The 15,347-nt window shown below is 53.5% G+C and overlaps 2 protein-coding genes across 9 annotated transcripts in view; both read left to right on the plus strand.

Moving 5' to 3' along the window:
• LOC132216033 (saoe class I histocompatibility antigen, A alpha chain-like) overlaps positions 1-15,347 on the plus strand; it is a 133,172-nt gene that overhangs the window by 16,312 nt on the left and 101,513 nt on the right. The gene's annotated exons all lie outside the window — the stretch shown is intronic.
• Positions 5,333-9,308, plus strand: LOC132217129 (zinc finger and SCAN domain-containing protein 5B-like). The gene is made up of 4 exons (XM_059667182.1): positions 5,333-5,966; positions 6,301-6,513; positions 7,404-7,563; positions 8,521-9,308. Exons 1-4 carry the CDS (start codon positions 5,583-5,585, stop codon positions 9,306-9,308), a joined length of 1,545 nt encoding a protein of 514 aa, XP_059523165.1. The 5' UTR covers positions 5,333-5,582.

Below are 15,347 nucleotides of genomic sequence, written 5' to 3' on the forward strand. Positions count from 1 at the left end.
GTGTCCCTCACAGAGTCACCCCCTGGCCTGTGGCACGTTCTCCCCTGCAAGGCCTCCCTGTGCGATCCCCTGAGACCAGAGGCGCCCCCCCCCCAGCACCCTGATGCTGGCGGCCCCATTACCACTGACACCTGCTGTCCTCCATTTCTGCTCTCTGTGTCCCTGCCTCAGGGGATGCTCACGTGGCTGACGCAGACCTGCCATGTCCTGCTTCCTGGCTCCTCGCTCTGTGTCCCTTGCTGCTGATTTTAAGGGTCGTGGAGCGCCTGGGACCCTGTGCTGCTGGGCGTGACTATTGACGATCTAACCTGTGGATGGCAGTTGCTGTGATATTCACAGCGGCACTGCTCAGGGCTCCTCCACTGGATGCGAATGTGGCCCAGGGAGCCCGCAGGAGCTTCTAGAAGGGCTGCAGGTGTAACTGACAGGGAGCACCGAGAGGCTCAGGGGCACAGCGCGCTGCTCTGATGCGTTCCATCCATTCACAGTCATCCCTGGGCCGCCTAAGGATGGGGACCCTCTGAGAAATGGGTGCTTCTGTGCCTTTGCCTTTGTGCGAACATCAAGGGCCCTGACACCTCGATGGTCTAGCCCAGTGGTTGGCAAAGTCATTAGTCAACAGAGCCAAATATCAACAGTACAACAATTGAAATTTCTTTTGAGAGCCAAATTTTTTAAACTTAAACTATATAGGTAGGTACACTGTTATTAACATAATTAGGGTCCTCCTAAGGCTTAGGACGAGCCACACTCAAGGGGCCAAAGAGCTGCATGTGGCTTGTGAGCTGCAGTTTGCCGACCATGGGGCTAGCTGCCTGCTTGGCAGGGGTTGCTCTGGGGCTGAGCATGGACCCCTGCACCAGGAGGTCCCCAGGTGATGCCCTGTTAGGTTCACCAGGGGTTTCTGGATCCAACCCCAGTAGGGGGCTTGCAGGAGTCAGCCAATCCATGTTTCCATCTCTCTCTGTCTCTCTCTCTCTCTCTCCCTGGGTCAAGGGCACAGGTCAGACCCACAGGCCCCTCATGTCACACCCACAGGCCCCTCGTGTCACACCCACAGGCCCCTCATGTCACACGCACAGGCCCCTCATGTCACACCCACAGCCCCTCATGTCAGACCAACAGACACCATGTTTCAGACCCATAGTTGCAATCTTCTTCATTATTCTTAATTATTTGAATGATCTGTTCTATGCTTCTAAATTGGTTGAATCTTTCACTGAACTGTTCAAATAACGAGTTTACTATATAATGGTACATAAGTATGGGCTCCATTGCACTTGCTGTAGTGGCCTTCTCCAAATACTTTTTTTTATCCGAGCTTGTGTTCATTGATTGGTCGGAAACTTCCCCCAAAATGGTGGGGGTCAGCTTTCCTGCTCCTGAGTAACCACTTCCCAGTCACACTGGAATGAAAGATGTGGGTGCTTTTGGGATGCTTGTCCTGGGACCTGCAGGGGAGAGGTATGGGTCTGCAGTCACTGAGCCCAATGGACTGAATGAAGGTCCTGGGTTCCATTTCAGTCAAGGTCATGTACTGGTTGGGGGCAGGATCCTTGGCCCTGGTCCCGTGCTTGGGGGAGGCAACCAATCAGCGTGTCTCTTTCAATAGATGTTTCTCTCTGTCTCTTCACCTCCTTTCCACTCTCTCTAAATATCAATGGAAAATATATCCTCCAGTGAGGTTTAGCACCAGCACAACCATGAACAACAACAAAAGGTAAAATAAAATAAATAAAATAAAATAAAATAAAAATGCAAGAAAGAAATGTCTAAGAACCAAGACAGGGCCTCCCCGTGAAGATCTCCACTGTCGACACCACTGTCCAGCACAGGTGCCCGAGGTGGGTACTAACCATCACACCTGCTCATAGAGAAGGAACAGGCCTGGGGCAGGTGTGTGACTGTCCTGAGGTCACACAGGGAATGAGTCCTGAGCTGGGATTTGAACCCAGGTAGGGTGCCCTGGGCATGCCTGCTCCGCCCTTGTGAAAAACTACTTCTCCCTTCCAGGAAACACCAGCAGAAGCCCAGCTCAGGACTCACTTGGCACGTCTGGGTCTCCTGTGCACTTATCTCATGGCCACACACGCATGTGGTCGGTGTGATGTTGTCCTGCAGACAAATTCCATGATACCTCGTGGAGGCAGCCTGGATGTGTGCTGTCCGTTCCCAGGAGAGCTCAGCTACAGGCGTCAGAACTCAATGCAGTGCCTGCTCTCCTCACTCCAGAGTCTGCTCAGTGGCGCTGTCTACTCTCCGTGACTCAGAGTTCCCCGGAGTCAGAGCCTGGCACACAATCTGGGTGCTCAGGGGTGTCCGTGGGGTGAGAGACTGACAGGAGAAGGATGGGGGCCTGGAGGAAGAGCTCCACATGGCAGCAGGGGGCTGGCCACAGCTGGCCTTCCTCACACCGCCAAGAACCACCGACTCATTCCACAGACATCTAAGGAGTCATGATTGCTCCTGAGGGCAGGGAGCCCTTTCCACCCTGGCCTCTGGGGTAGCTGCCTGCCATGGTGCTGCCCGCTGCCTCCTCCCGCCCCCCCTGGCCACCAGGAGCCGACCCTGCCCCGCCTGGCTCCTCCCTGGTCTAAGCCGACCTGTACCCCAATGTCCTCGGGACCTTCCCAACTGTTTCTGCCCAAAACCCCGCTTTCGAGGGAGGCGGAGGCCAGGGCCGGGGTCGGTGAGCGGGCAGAGCTGCCCAGGGTTGGGGCTGGGGAAGCTTCTGTTCCGAGTGGACTTGACCTTTTTCCTGAGTTCAAAGTAGCGTGAGTTTTTCTTCTGAATTTTGTCCCAGTTCGCAAAGGGCAATGAGAAGTGGAGGCACCCAGATCTCCCCTCTGCCCACCCCTCCTGACCCCCGCCCGCCGCCCCCCCAACACCTCCGTGGTAGGTGCCTCCGCATAGTCCCCTGCCCCCCACTCCCTCGGGCACACACCCTATGGGGGTGGGGGGCAACGAGGCGGGACGGGGCCCAGGAGAGGAGCAAGGGTGGGCTCCTTGGGCAGAGGGGCAGCTGAAGGCAGGGGAGGGGCCTGGCAGCAGGCTCCATGGCCCGCGACCCAGGAAGGCAGGAGGAGGACGGAGATGCTGGCTCTGAGAAGCGTGTGGAAACAATTCACCAGCATCTGGCCAGAAAGAAAGTCACTGATGGGGTGCCAGCCAGGCCCGGGTTCTGTGGGGGCGCCACCCTCGCGGGTGCGGTCGGGGGAGGGGTTTTGGGAACCCACCCAGTGCCTGGGCAGCCATTCCTGCCCTTGAGTCTAGAGAGGGGACCCGGTGAGAGGTGGTGGAGGTGAATGCTCCCCCATTTCCAGCCACGGGAGAAACCCGGGGATACGCACACCCACTGGAGCCCCAGGACCAGGTCAACTCACGTCCCTCTCAGAGGCAGGGAAAGGGCCGGCCCCGCACCAGGGCCGCCGGGGCGTTGGTTCTGGACACTGGGCTGTGACCAGGAGCCAGGCTGTGCTCCCAGAGGTCTGTGCGGGCCTGGCTGGGGGTGGGGGTGGTCCTTCTGTCCGACCTCCATGGGGTCTGACCAGGGGCTCTGTAGTTCCTCCCCTGCACCCCCTCCCGTGTATCCGGCCCTCGGCCTGGAACAGGGGCAACGCCAGGCCCCACCGCACCTGCCGGGTGAGTGAGGGGAGCAGCCTGGGCCGCCCTCGCCTGGTCCCTGAATCCATCTCAGTCCCAAATTCCAAACACACCCCGAAGCCGTGTCCTCCGGGAACCCCTCACCCTCCAGGTCCAGCCGCTTCCCACGGCTCGGAACTCACGGTTTCCGATGGCTCTCACGGGTGACGGTGACCCCACGGCGTGAGGGAGGAGGACAGATCGCAGCGAGCTCCCGCCAAGCAGAATCCTACTGGTCTGCGACCGGGTCTCCATCGCTGCAGACCAGGCTGGGCTTTTTGATTTATTTATTTATTTTAAATATATTTTATTGATTTTTTACAGAGAGGAAGGGAGAGGGACAGACAGCTAGAAGCATCGATGAGAGAGAAACATCGATCAGCTGCCTCCTGCTCACCCGCTGCTAAGGTACATGTGCCCGCAACTAAGGTACCTGCCCTTGACCAGAATCGAACCTGGGACACTTCATCCTCAAGCCGATGCTCTGCCCACTGAGCCCAGCAGGGTAGGGCGGGCTTTTTTATTATTTTAAAAATAAATTATTTTCTTTTTAAATTACTTCTAGGGACAGAAAGAGAGGGGGCGGGGAGAGAAACGTTGAACCTATTGAGCTTGAACCCCAAACCAGGGCATGTGCCCAAACGGGGAATCGAACCCGCGACCCTCCGTGACCCCTCGGCAGCCTGGCCCACTGTGGTATCCCTGAGCCACACCCGCCAGGGCAGGGTCTGCATGCCTGGGTCCTTCAAATAGTTCAGACGCGTGCTAAGCCGCTCATAGGCCAACACGCCCCATGGGGCCTCAAGAGTTTCTCTCCCGGAAACCATGTGTGAGCGGATTATGAAAAATGGATCAACCCTGGTCTCTAACCAATCACAGGGCAGGGAGGGAACTGGAAGTGAAGCCCGGAGTGGGTATATAAACAGGCAGGTTTCAGCGCCTGGCACAGAGTTCACCAGTCCGGGCTGCAAGAGCTGCGGGTGTGGGCGCTGCAGAGGCGGTGAGTGGGGCGAGGGCATCCGAGGCCTGGGGTTTGGAAGTGAGTTTTCACAATAAGACAATGTCTGTAGGAGCTTAATTCTCTTAGGATTCTTTTGTGCTGTCTCTTGTCTGGAACAAAGTAGAAATGTTTGGGGGAAATTATAGCTTGATACATACAACATATTAAATCCCATGGAATTCCAGGTTGTAAATATTTCTTTTCTGTATTTTCCTATAGAATTATGACCAAATAGTGATTATAATTTACCAATGGACTTGCTGTCTCTTATATTTTTTTAATTGATGGTTTTTGAAAGAGAGAGAGAGAGAGAGAGAGAGAGAGAGAGAGAGAGATTTGTTGCTGCACTTAGCATTGCATTCATTGGTTGACTCTTGTCTGTGCCCTGACCAGGCATGGAATCTGCAAACTTGACCTAGGAGAAAGACACACTAACCAACTGAGCTGTCTTGAGGACAAGCAATAAATGCTGATGGTATTGTTGAAATAGATTTTGGAGCTCAGCCGGTGTGGCTCAGTTGTTGAGTGTCAACCAATGAACCAACAGATCACTGGATTATTTCCTAGTCAGGCACATGCCCAGTTTTCAGGCTCAGTCCCCTTTGGGGGGCCAGTAGGTGTAAACTAATTGATGTTTCTTTCTCTCTCTCTCTCTCTCTCTCTCTCTCTCTCTCTCTCTTCATTCATCTCTCTCAAATCAATAAAATGAAATATTGTTTAAGAGAAGAATACTATGGGTTAACTTCCAGGCTACTCAATATGGGACCAGTGAGGGGTGTTTAGCATTGGGTGGATCAGGAGGTGAAACTCATTTCATTCTCTCCTCTCTTCCCTCAGGAACTGAGGTCCTGTTACCAAGTCCATACCTTCTGTCGATCTCCATCAGGAGCTGGCTCAGACCGGGATTGCTGCAGTCCCATTGGAGACGTATCCAGGGAATATGGCTACAGACCAGGCATTTTCCAATGGTCATGGGCACCCACAGGGCAGCCTGGGCTGGGCGCTGCCACCTGCCAGACGACCCCGGGGAAACCTCATTGAAGGACAGCACTGGGACTCTGAGAGGTGGCACGTGCTCTTCAGAGCCTTCCAACACCCAGAGGACGCGGACCCCCTCCAGAGCGTGCACACAATGTCTGCGCTCCTCCATCGCTGGCTGAGGCCCGATGTGCTCACCAAGAAGCAGATCTTGGATAAGCTTCTGCTGGAGAAGTTCATGACCTGCATGCCCCTGGAGCTGCAGGTCTTGGTGAAGGAGAGGCGCGTGCAGAGCTTCGAGGAACTGAAGGTCTTGCTGAGAAATAAGGAGAAACCCAGGAAATGGGTGAGTGGGACCCTCATGATGGGCAGCGGGCAGGGGGCCGGTAAATGTACACAGCGGCATTCTTTAATTTTCTGTGTTTTATTTTTTAAATAGATTTTTGTTGATTTCAGAGAGGGAGGGAGGGAGGGAGGGAGATAGAAACATCAATGATTAGAAAGAATCATTGAATGGCACTTCCTGCATGCCTCAGTGGTTTGCCCTGGACTGCAATAAAATAGTGACCTCCTAGTTCATAGGCTGATGCTCCACCACTGAAATTGTGAGTGCTGAGTAGGACACATGATGGGAGTATGATATATCCCGGGTCTTATCCTGTTTAATTTTCTCCCCACAGAAGGTCATCACCTTGCAAGAGCAGAAGTATCTTCTGGAGAATTCCTATGTCCAGGTGGCCGATGAGGAAGTCGGTGACACAGACTATGTGTTGGACTTGTCCATGAAGTCCCCATCCCCCATCAGTCAGACGGGGGTACATCCTGAGAACAGCCAGGAGGTCAATGGAGAGCCGGGGAACCAGCCAGGAACCAGTGACGTGGTGTGGGGACAGGTGAGTGTGTGATGCCCTGATCTGTGGGGACAGGTGGGAGCCGGTACAAGGGGACTCGGTGACCGTAGCTGCTACAGCATTTGGGACATTTGACACAGGATAGAAAGGGACCCATGAATGCATCCAGCGGATGCATTACGCCCATGGGCATTTCTGAACCAATGTGGTCCACAGGCCAATAAAAATCTAATTTTCCTCTAGGCATTATCAGTCGTGAGGAGTGGGGAGATCGGGGTTCAGAATCGCTTTGCCTCCACTGTTGAAGGCAGCGAGCAGTTGAGATACCCGGAGAGGCAGCTTAGAGAATGAAGACTAAGCTCTGTGGCCTTGGCCTGTGTTGATTAGCTGTTGCAGCTTCAGACCCAGACTGCAGGGCTGTGGGTTTCATTCCCAGTCAAGGGCACATTCGTGAGTTGCAGGTTCCATTCCCTGGCCAGTTGGGGTGATTGCAGGAGTCAACCAGTCAATGTGTCTCTCATATTTATGTCTCTGTCTGTCTCTCCTTTTGCCTCTCTCTCTCTCTCTCTCTCTCTCTCTCTCTCCCTCTCTCTCTCTCTTTCTCTTGCTCTACTTTCTCTATACCACCCTTCCTTGCTATCCCAAACTCAATGGAAAAATATCCTGGGGTGAGAATTAACAACAACAACAAAAAGAGTAAGGAGTGTAATGTATGGGCTTGACTTAAGGTGTGGTGGGTACACATAAGGACAGACTTGGGAGTATAGGTGATGGGGTTGGCCCCAAGGAAGTCTAGGCAGAGCCACAAAACTGTGCTGTTAGGTAAGCTGGGGTCTCAGGTCAGGGAGATGGACAGGACGGGGGAAAGAGGGATGGAGCTTCCCACCCCTGGCTTCAGACACATTTAACCCCCCTTGCTTACCCACTGTCAGGGGCAGAAAGTCTTCCTGCCAGAGATGATTCCCACGAAAAGTGATCTGGAGGGTGTGAGACCCATGGAGAATTTGGTGAATTTAGAGAAGGATATGATGGAAGACAGAGAAGAGGCAGCAGTACTCACGTCTCTAGACCCTCTGCTTCCCAGCAGTCCCGGTGAGTATGGATACTGGCCTTGTAGAGTAATGATTATTGTGTCATAAATCAGCGAGCTACATACAAGACGCCTTAATGAGCCAATTGGTTAGGAGTCTTTATTACATGCAGGCTCAGAGCAGAATATCTCTGTCAAATTCGGAGAAAACAAAGGAAAGAGTATGCCTCTTTTATATCCTTCCAGGTCTTTGTGTAAGTTATTTTTGCAGACACCTTGTTACCTTGAGTACATATCGTATCTAACAAACACCTCGCATGGAAATATGATCAGTGTCAGCTTCTCAGCCCCTCAGGTTCCATCGCTAGTTTGCCAGGTCAGACAGTTAAGTTTATCTTTTCTATTTTTTAAGCCAAAAAACAAAGTTAATTTACAGAATAACAGACCTTCTGAACATGGCAGAGTTGACTTACAGAACAAGGGACTCTCTGAAAATAGCAGAGCATTTCAAACAGCAGTGTCACAGAACAGAGATTACTGTGCTTCATTATTGATGCCCCCTCTGCTGGGTCCCCACCTGGGCATCCAGCGTGGTCCTCTATTGGGGATGGTTGTCTCTCAATGCCAAGTTTCCTCCATCACAGACTCCCTGGTGCACAAAGGTCTAAATTCTTGGGTTTGTTCGTTGATGGGACTGTTTTTCAACCTACATTAGCTTTGGTTCAAAGGCGTTTGGTAGTGTTAAAAGTGCTCTTTTAATAAAAAAATATATACTTATATTTATTTATAGAGAGAGAGGACGGGAGATGGAGAGAGGTAGAAACATGGATGATTAGGAAAATCATCGATTGGCTGCCTCCTGCCTGGCATCCACCGGGGGGTCGAGCCCCAAAACCCGGGCATGTGCCCTGACAGGGAGTGGAGGTGGCGACCTCTTGCTTCCTGGGTGGATGCTCAGTCCATGAGCTGAGTTGAAAGTGCTCTTTTATTAATGTTGTGTGTTGAATACTTTCTTTCAGGAGACTCGGTGAAGACAGAGGGGGAGCAGAACCCGCAGGACGGAATTGGTCTGGAGCGTGTGGATGTCCGTGACGTGCCTCCCACCCACGTTCCGGGGACACAGGCCTTGAGTCAGCATCCAAAGAGAAGAGATTCTGGGAATCCAGGAGGTGCCCCCAAGAGAAAAAGGGGCAACACTCCCACCTTCCAAGAGGAGCCTCAAGAAGGAGCCATGTCGTGGGACACAGGAGAAGTCACCAGATGGCACAGGTGCCATTCAGTGGGTGCATCAAGCACCGTGGAGCCAACTGCTCACCCTGTTGGCAAGGAATCCAGGAGGAAGCTACCCTACGAGTGTGAAGACTGCAGCAAGAGGTTCACCTACAGATCACAGTTAGAACTTCACCTGAGGACACACACAGGAGAGAGACCCTTCCAGTGCCTTGACTGTCCCAAGAGGTTCACTCGGTTCTCAGACCTCCGTGTCCACCAGCGGATCCACACGGGGGAGAAGCCGTTCTGCTGTACATTCTGCGAGAAGAGGTTCACCCACAAGTCCACGCTGCGTGACCACCAGCGGGTCCACACCCAGGAGAAGCCTTACCAGTGCGCCGTCTGCCAGAAAAGGTTCATCCAACGCACGAACCTCAACAAACACATGCGCACCCACTCGGGCCCGAAACCCTACCTGTGTCCCCACTGCCACCTGGCCTTCCGCCATCAGGGGACATTTAAACGCCACCAAAGGACACATGTCAACGAGGTGCCCCCGGGACTCCCGGTCCCTTCTGACCAGGAAGGAAACTAACTGGTCTCTCCCCTGTGTGTCCTCTGGTGAAGGTCTGAGATTTGTAACTGAACCTTTTGCTTCAAAAATGGTCTATGAGCAATGAGACAGATGGGATTCTATGAGTTAGAATTGTGGTTCTTGAGTAATTACTCATGTTTCCTATTGGCCCCATACTCTGTCAGTCTTGCTGTTTGTTTCAATAAATATTTCACGATCCAACCCTTATCCCTTGTTTGTCCTCTGTTGTCCTTTCTTTCGTTGCAGAATAGGGAGGTCCCAGGAGAGTGGCCTGATGCCCTACAGAATACCCAGTGCCATGTGGATGTCAGATACACCACATTTTTTATTTTCTAAAAATATATAAATATTTGTATGGATTTCAGAGGGGAAGGCAGAAGGAAGAGAGAGATGGACACATCAATGATGAGACAATGATGCCCTGATCTGTTTTGCTGAGTGGATAGAGCGTCGGCCTGTGGTCTGAAGGATCCAGGTTCGCTTCCAGTCAAGGCCATGTCTCTTGGTTGCGGGCACATCCCCAGGAGGGGGCGTGCAGGAGGCAGCTGATCGGTATTTCTCTCTCATTGATGTTTCTGACTCTCTATCCCTCTCCCTTCCTCTCTGTAAAAAAAACAATAAAATATATTTTTTAATAAAAATAAAAATAAATTACATTTTTAAAAAATGATGAGAGAATCATGGATTGGCTGCCTCCTGCACGCCCCCCTACTGGGGATGCAGCCCGAAACCCGCACATGTGATCTTGAATGGTATTGAACCTGGGACTTTTCAGTCCGCAGGCCAACGCTCTATCCACGGAGCAAAACCAGCCAGAACCACAGCATTTTTTAGATGTGTGTGTTCTGAATTATTCTTTATCTGACATTCGCATTTCACTGAGCATGGTGGTTGGAGAGGGAGACAGGGGGATGGAGAGAGAGAGAGAAAGAAAAAGAGAGAGAGAAAGAGAGAGAGAGAGAGAGAGAGAGAGAGAGAGAGAGAGAGAGAGAGATTGGTTGCTCCCTGAAGGCACCTGAACCAAGGATTCAATCTTTTGCTGCACAAGATGGTGCTAAACCAAGGGAGACTCTCCCCCACCCAGGATTGGTTGCCACACCCAGAGATAAGCCTTTGCCTGGTGTGGGGTGTGGCTCCCCAGGGGATTCTCCTGTATGAATGACTCGGCTGGATCAGGGCTCTGGTTGCCCAGTGTGGTAACCACGCTGGCTGCTCTGTGGTGACTCCAGGTCTGCAAAGTCTCTGCAATCAGAGAGTCCACTTCAGTGGCTGGAACACCCACCTGGATGCCCAGCCCACACAGAATGGACTCTGCTGTGTGTCCGGAAGGTCTGCTCATCACCACCCTGGGCCCCACACCTGGACATTGTCCAGGAGGGAGAGTCAGGACTCAGGAGGAGGGTGAGTGGGTTCTGTGTGACAAACAATTCAGTCACTCCTGCCTCTCCAGCTGTGCCCCTGACCACATGCATCCATACATCTGGGCTACTTGTTGGCAATGAAAACCTATTAAAGCAGCCCTGTTGGGTGGCTATGTGGTTAGACCCTCAAACCGAAGTGTCCCTGGTTTAGGAACCAGTCAATGGCACCTACCTCGGTTGTAGGTATAATCCCCACTCCAGTTGAAACACATGGGGGAGGCAACCAATCCATGTGTCTCTCTCATGTTGATAATTCTCTCTCTTCTTTCCTCTCTGAAATCAATAAAAAAAATATATATATATATATAAAATCAATGGAAAATATATCCTCTGGTGAGGATTTGAAAAAAAAATTAAAAATAAAACCTCCGGAAGCAGAAACTCGGGGCATGGGTCCAGCACGCTGGTGCCCTGAGCCCCCCAGGTGGTGGTCCTACTGTGCTTCCTCAACCACAGCCGGTCCTCCCTGGTTCCCACACCCGGATCACCTGGGGCTTCATTTGGGGTTTGTTCTTGAAATGATTACAGCGTCACAGGCAGTGGCAACACTAGCCCATGGAGGTCTCCTGTATTAAAAAAATAGATGCCTGCAAGCCGCTCGAGGTGGGTGTATTTAAGCATCAGAAAGGGGACAGGATGGTGGGCCTACTCCCCTGTTTCCTGCGTTCCGGCTCTTTTCAGAGTCCACCGTGACTCTGGTCCTGACAGAATCAGCATCTCTCAATCCAACTCCCTCTGGAACTCTGTTTTGTTTCTCTTGTTAATCATCACCCAAGGTTATATTTCCCATTGGTTTTTGAGAGAGAGAGGAATGGAGGAAAAAAGAGAGAGAGAGAGAGAGAGAGAGAGAGAGAGAGAGAGAGAGAATATGGGGAGAGAAAGAGAGAGTGAGAACAATTAATTAGTTCTTGGATAAGCTTCTGCTGGACAAGTTTATGACCTGCGTGCCCCTGGAGCTATTAATACAGTTAGACCTTCACCATGGGGTCACACCCAGGAGAGAGACCCTTCCAATGCCTTGTGTGTCTCAAGGGGTCCATTCAAGCCTCGGACCTCCACGTCCACCTGCGGATCCACACGGGGGAGAAGCCGTTCGGCTGTAAAGTCTGCAAGAAGAGGTTCACCCACGAGTCCACGCTGCGTGGAAGATCTCCACTGTCAACACCACTGTCAAGGACAGGTGCCCAAGGTGGGTACTAACCATCACACCTGCTCATAGAAAAGGAACAGGCCTGGGGCCCGGGGGGGGGCGGGCGGGGAGGGGGCGGTGACTGTCCCGAGGTCACACAGGGAATGAGTCCTGAGCTGGGATTTGACCCCAAGTAGGGTGCCCTGGGCATGCCTGCTGGGCCCTTGTGAGAAACTGCCTCTCCCTTCCAGGAAACACCAGCAGAAGCCCAGCTCGGGACTCACTTGGCACGTCTGGGTCCCCTGTGCACTTCTCTCATGGCCCCCACATGCGTGTGGTTCGTGTGATGTTGTCCTGCAGACAAATCCCATGATACCTCATGGAGGCAACCTGGGTATGTGCGTTCCCTTTCTAGGAGAGCTCAGCTACAGGCGTCAGCACTCACAGCAGTGCCTCCTCTCCTCACTCCAGAGTCTGCTCAGTGGCGCTGTCTACTCTACGTGACTCAGATTTCCCCGGAGTCAGAGCCTGGCACACCCACGGGTGCTCAGGGGTGTCTGTGGGGTGAGTGACTGACAGGAGAAGGATGGGGGCCTAGAGGTAGAGCTCCAAATGGCAGCAGTGGGCTGGCCACAGCTGGCCTTCCTCACACCACCAAGAACCACCAACTCATTCCACAGACATCTAAGGAGCCATGATTGCTCCTGAGGGCGGGGAGCCCTTTCCACCCTGGCCTCTGGGATAGCCGCCTGCCATGGTGCTGCAGGCGGCCCCCTCCAGCCCCCCTGGCCACCAGGAGCCGACCCTGCCCCGCCTGGCTCCTCCCTGGTCTAAGCAGACCTGCACCCCAATGTCCTCGGGTCCTTCCCAGCTGTTTCTGCCCAAACCTCCCCCCCCACCCCCCCACCCCGCCCCACCCCCCCCCCCCCGCTTTCGCGGGAGGCGGGGCCGGGGTCGGTGAGCGGGCGGAGCTGCCCATGGTTGGGGCTGGGGGAGCTTCCGTTCCGAGTGGACTTGACCTTTTTCCTGAGTTCAAGTAGCGTGAGTTTTTCTTCTGAATTTTGTCCCAGTTCGCAAAGGGCAGTGAGAAGTCCAGGCACCCAGATCTCCCCTCCGCCCACCCCTCCTGACCCTGCCCGCCCCCCCCCCAACACCCCCAGTGGAATGGGCCTCCGCATCGTTCCCTGCCCCCCCTCACTCGGGCACACACCATATGGGAATGGGGGGCAATGAGGCGGGCCAGTGGCCCTGGAGAAGAGCAAGGGTGGGCTCCTTGGGCAGAGGGGCAGCTGAGGGCAGGGGAGGGGCCTGGCAGCGGGCTCCATGGTCCGCGACCCAGGAAGGCAGGAGGTGGAGGGAGATGCCGGCTCTGAGAAGCGGGTGGAAACAATTCACCAGCATCTGCCCAGAAATAAAGTCACTGATGAGGTACCAGCCCGGTTCCGGGTTCTATGGGGGCGCCACCCTCGCGGGTGCGGTGGGGGAGAGGGGTTTTGGGGATCGCACCCAGCGCCTGGGCAGCCATTCCTGCCCTTGAGTCTAGAGAGGGGACCCGGTGAGAGGTGATGGAGGTGAAGGCACCCCCATTTCCACCCACGGGAGATACTCACACCCGCTGGAGTCCCAGGACCAGGTCACTCCACGGTCCCTCTCAGAGGCAGGGAAAGGGCTGGCTCCGTACCAGGGCCGCCGGTGGGTGGTTCTGGAGACTGGGCTGTGACCAGGAGCCAGGCTGTGCTCCCAGAGGTCTGTGCGGGCCTGACTGGGGGCGGGGAGGGGTTGTCCTTCTGTCTGACCTCCTTGGGGTCTGGCCAGGGGCTCTGTAGTTCCTCCCCTGCACCCCCTCCCGTGTATCCGGCCCTTGGCCTGGAACAGGGCCCACGCCAGGCCCCGCCCACCTGCTCGGTGAGTGAGGGGAGCAGCCTGGGCTGCCCTCGCCTGGTCCCTGAATCCATCTCAGTCCCAACTTCCAAACACACCCCGAAGCCGTGACCTCCTGGACCCCCCTCACCCTCCAGGTCCAGCCGCTTCCCACGGCTCAGAACTCACAGCTTCCGATGGCTCTCACGGGTGACGGTGACCCCAGGGCGTGAGGGAGGAGGAGAGAGGGCAGCGAGCTCCGGCCAAGCGGAATGCTACTGGTTTGCGACCGGGTCTCCATCGCTGCAGACCAGGCTGGGCTTTTTGATGTATTTATTTATTTTAAATATATTTTATTGATTTTTTACAGAGAGGAAGGGAGAGGGACAGACAGCTAGAAGCATCGATGAGAGAGAAACATCGATCAGCTGCCTCCTGCTCACCCGCTGCTAAGGTACATGTGCCCGCAACTAAGGTACCTGCCCTTGACCAGAATCAAACCTGGGACACTTCAGTCCTCAGTCCACTGAGCCCAGCAGGGTAGGGCGGGCTTTTTTATTATTTTAAAAATAAATTATTTTCTTTTTAAATTACTTCTAGGGACAGAAAGAGAGGGGGCGGGGAGAGAAACGTTGAACCTATTGAGCTTGAACCCCAAACCAGGGCATGTGCCCAAACGGGGAATCGAACCCGCGACCCTCCGTGACCCCTCGGCACCCAGGCCCACTGTGGTATCCCTGAGCCACACCCCCCAGGGCAGGGTCTGCGTGCCTGGGTCCTTCAAATGGATCAGACGCGTGCTAAGCCGCTCATAGGCCAACACGCCCCATGGGGCCTCAGGAGTTTCTCTCCGGGAAACCATGTGTGAGCGGATTATGAAAAATGGATCAACCCTGGTCTCTAACCAATCACAGGGCAGGGAGGGAACTGGAAGTGATGCCCGGAGCGGGTATATAAACAGGCAGGTTTCAGCGCCTGGCACAGAGTTCGCCAGTCCGGGCTGCAGGAGCTGCGGGTGTGGGCGCTGCAGAGGCGGTGAGTGGGGCGAGGGCATCCGAGGCCTGGGGTTTGGAAGGGAGTTTTCACAATAAGACAATATCTGTAGGAGCTTAATTCTCTTAGGATTCTTTTGTGCTGTCTCTTGTCTGGAACAAAGTAGAAATGTTTGGCGGAAATTATAGCTTGATACATACAACATATTAAATCCCATGGAATTCCAGGTTGTAAATATTTCTTTTCTGTATTTTCCTATAGAATTATGACCAAATAGTGATTATAATTTACCAATGGACTTGCTGTATCTTATATTTTTTTAATTGATGGTTTTTGAAAGAGAGAGAGAGAGAGAGAGAGAGAGAGAGATTTGTTGTTGCACTTAGCATTGCATTCATTGGTTGACTCTTGTCTGTGCCCTGACCAGGCATGGAATCTGCAAACTTGACCTAGGAGAAAGACACACTAACCAACTGAGCTGTCTTGAGGACAAGCAATAAATGCTGATGGTATTGTTGAAATAGATTTTGGAGCTCAGCCGGTGTGGCTCAGTTGTTGAGTGTCAACCAATGAACCAACAGATCACTGGATTGTTTCCTAGTCAGGCACATGCCCAGTTTTCAGGCTCAGTCCCCT

Source organism: Myotis daubentonii, chromosome 15 (assembly GCF_963259705.1).
Source record: "Myotis daubentonii chromosome 15, mMyoDau2.1, whole genome shotgun sequence".
NCBI classification, from domain to species: domain Eukaryota; kingdom Metazoa; phylum Chordata; class Mammalia; order Chiroptera; family Vespertilionidae; genus Myotis; species Myotis daubentonii.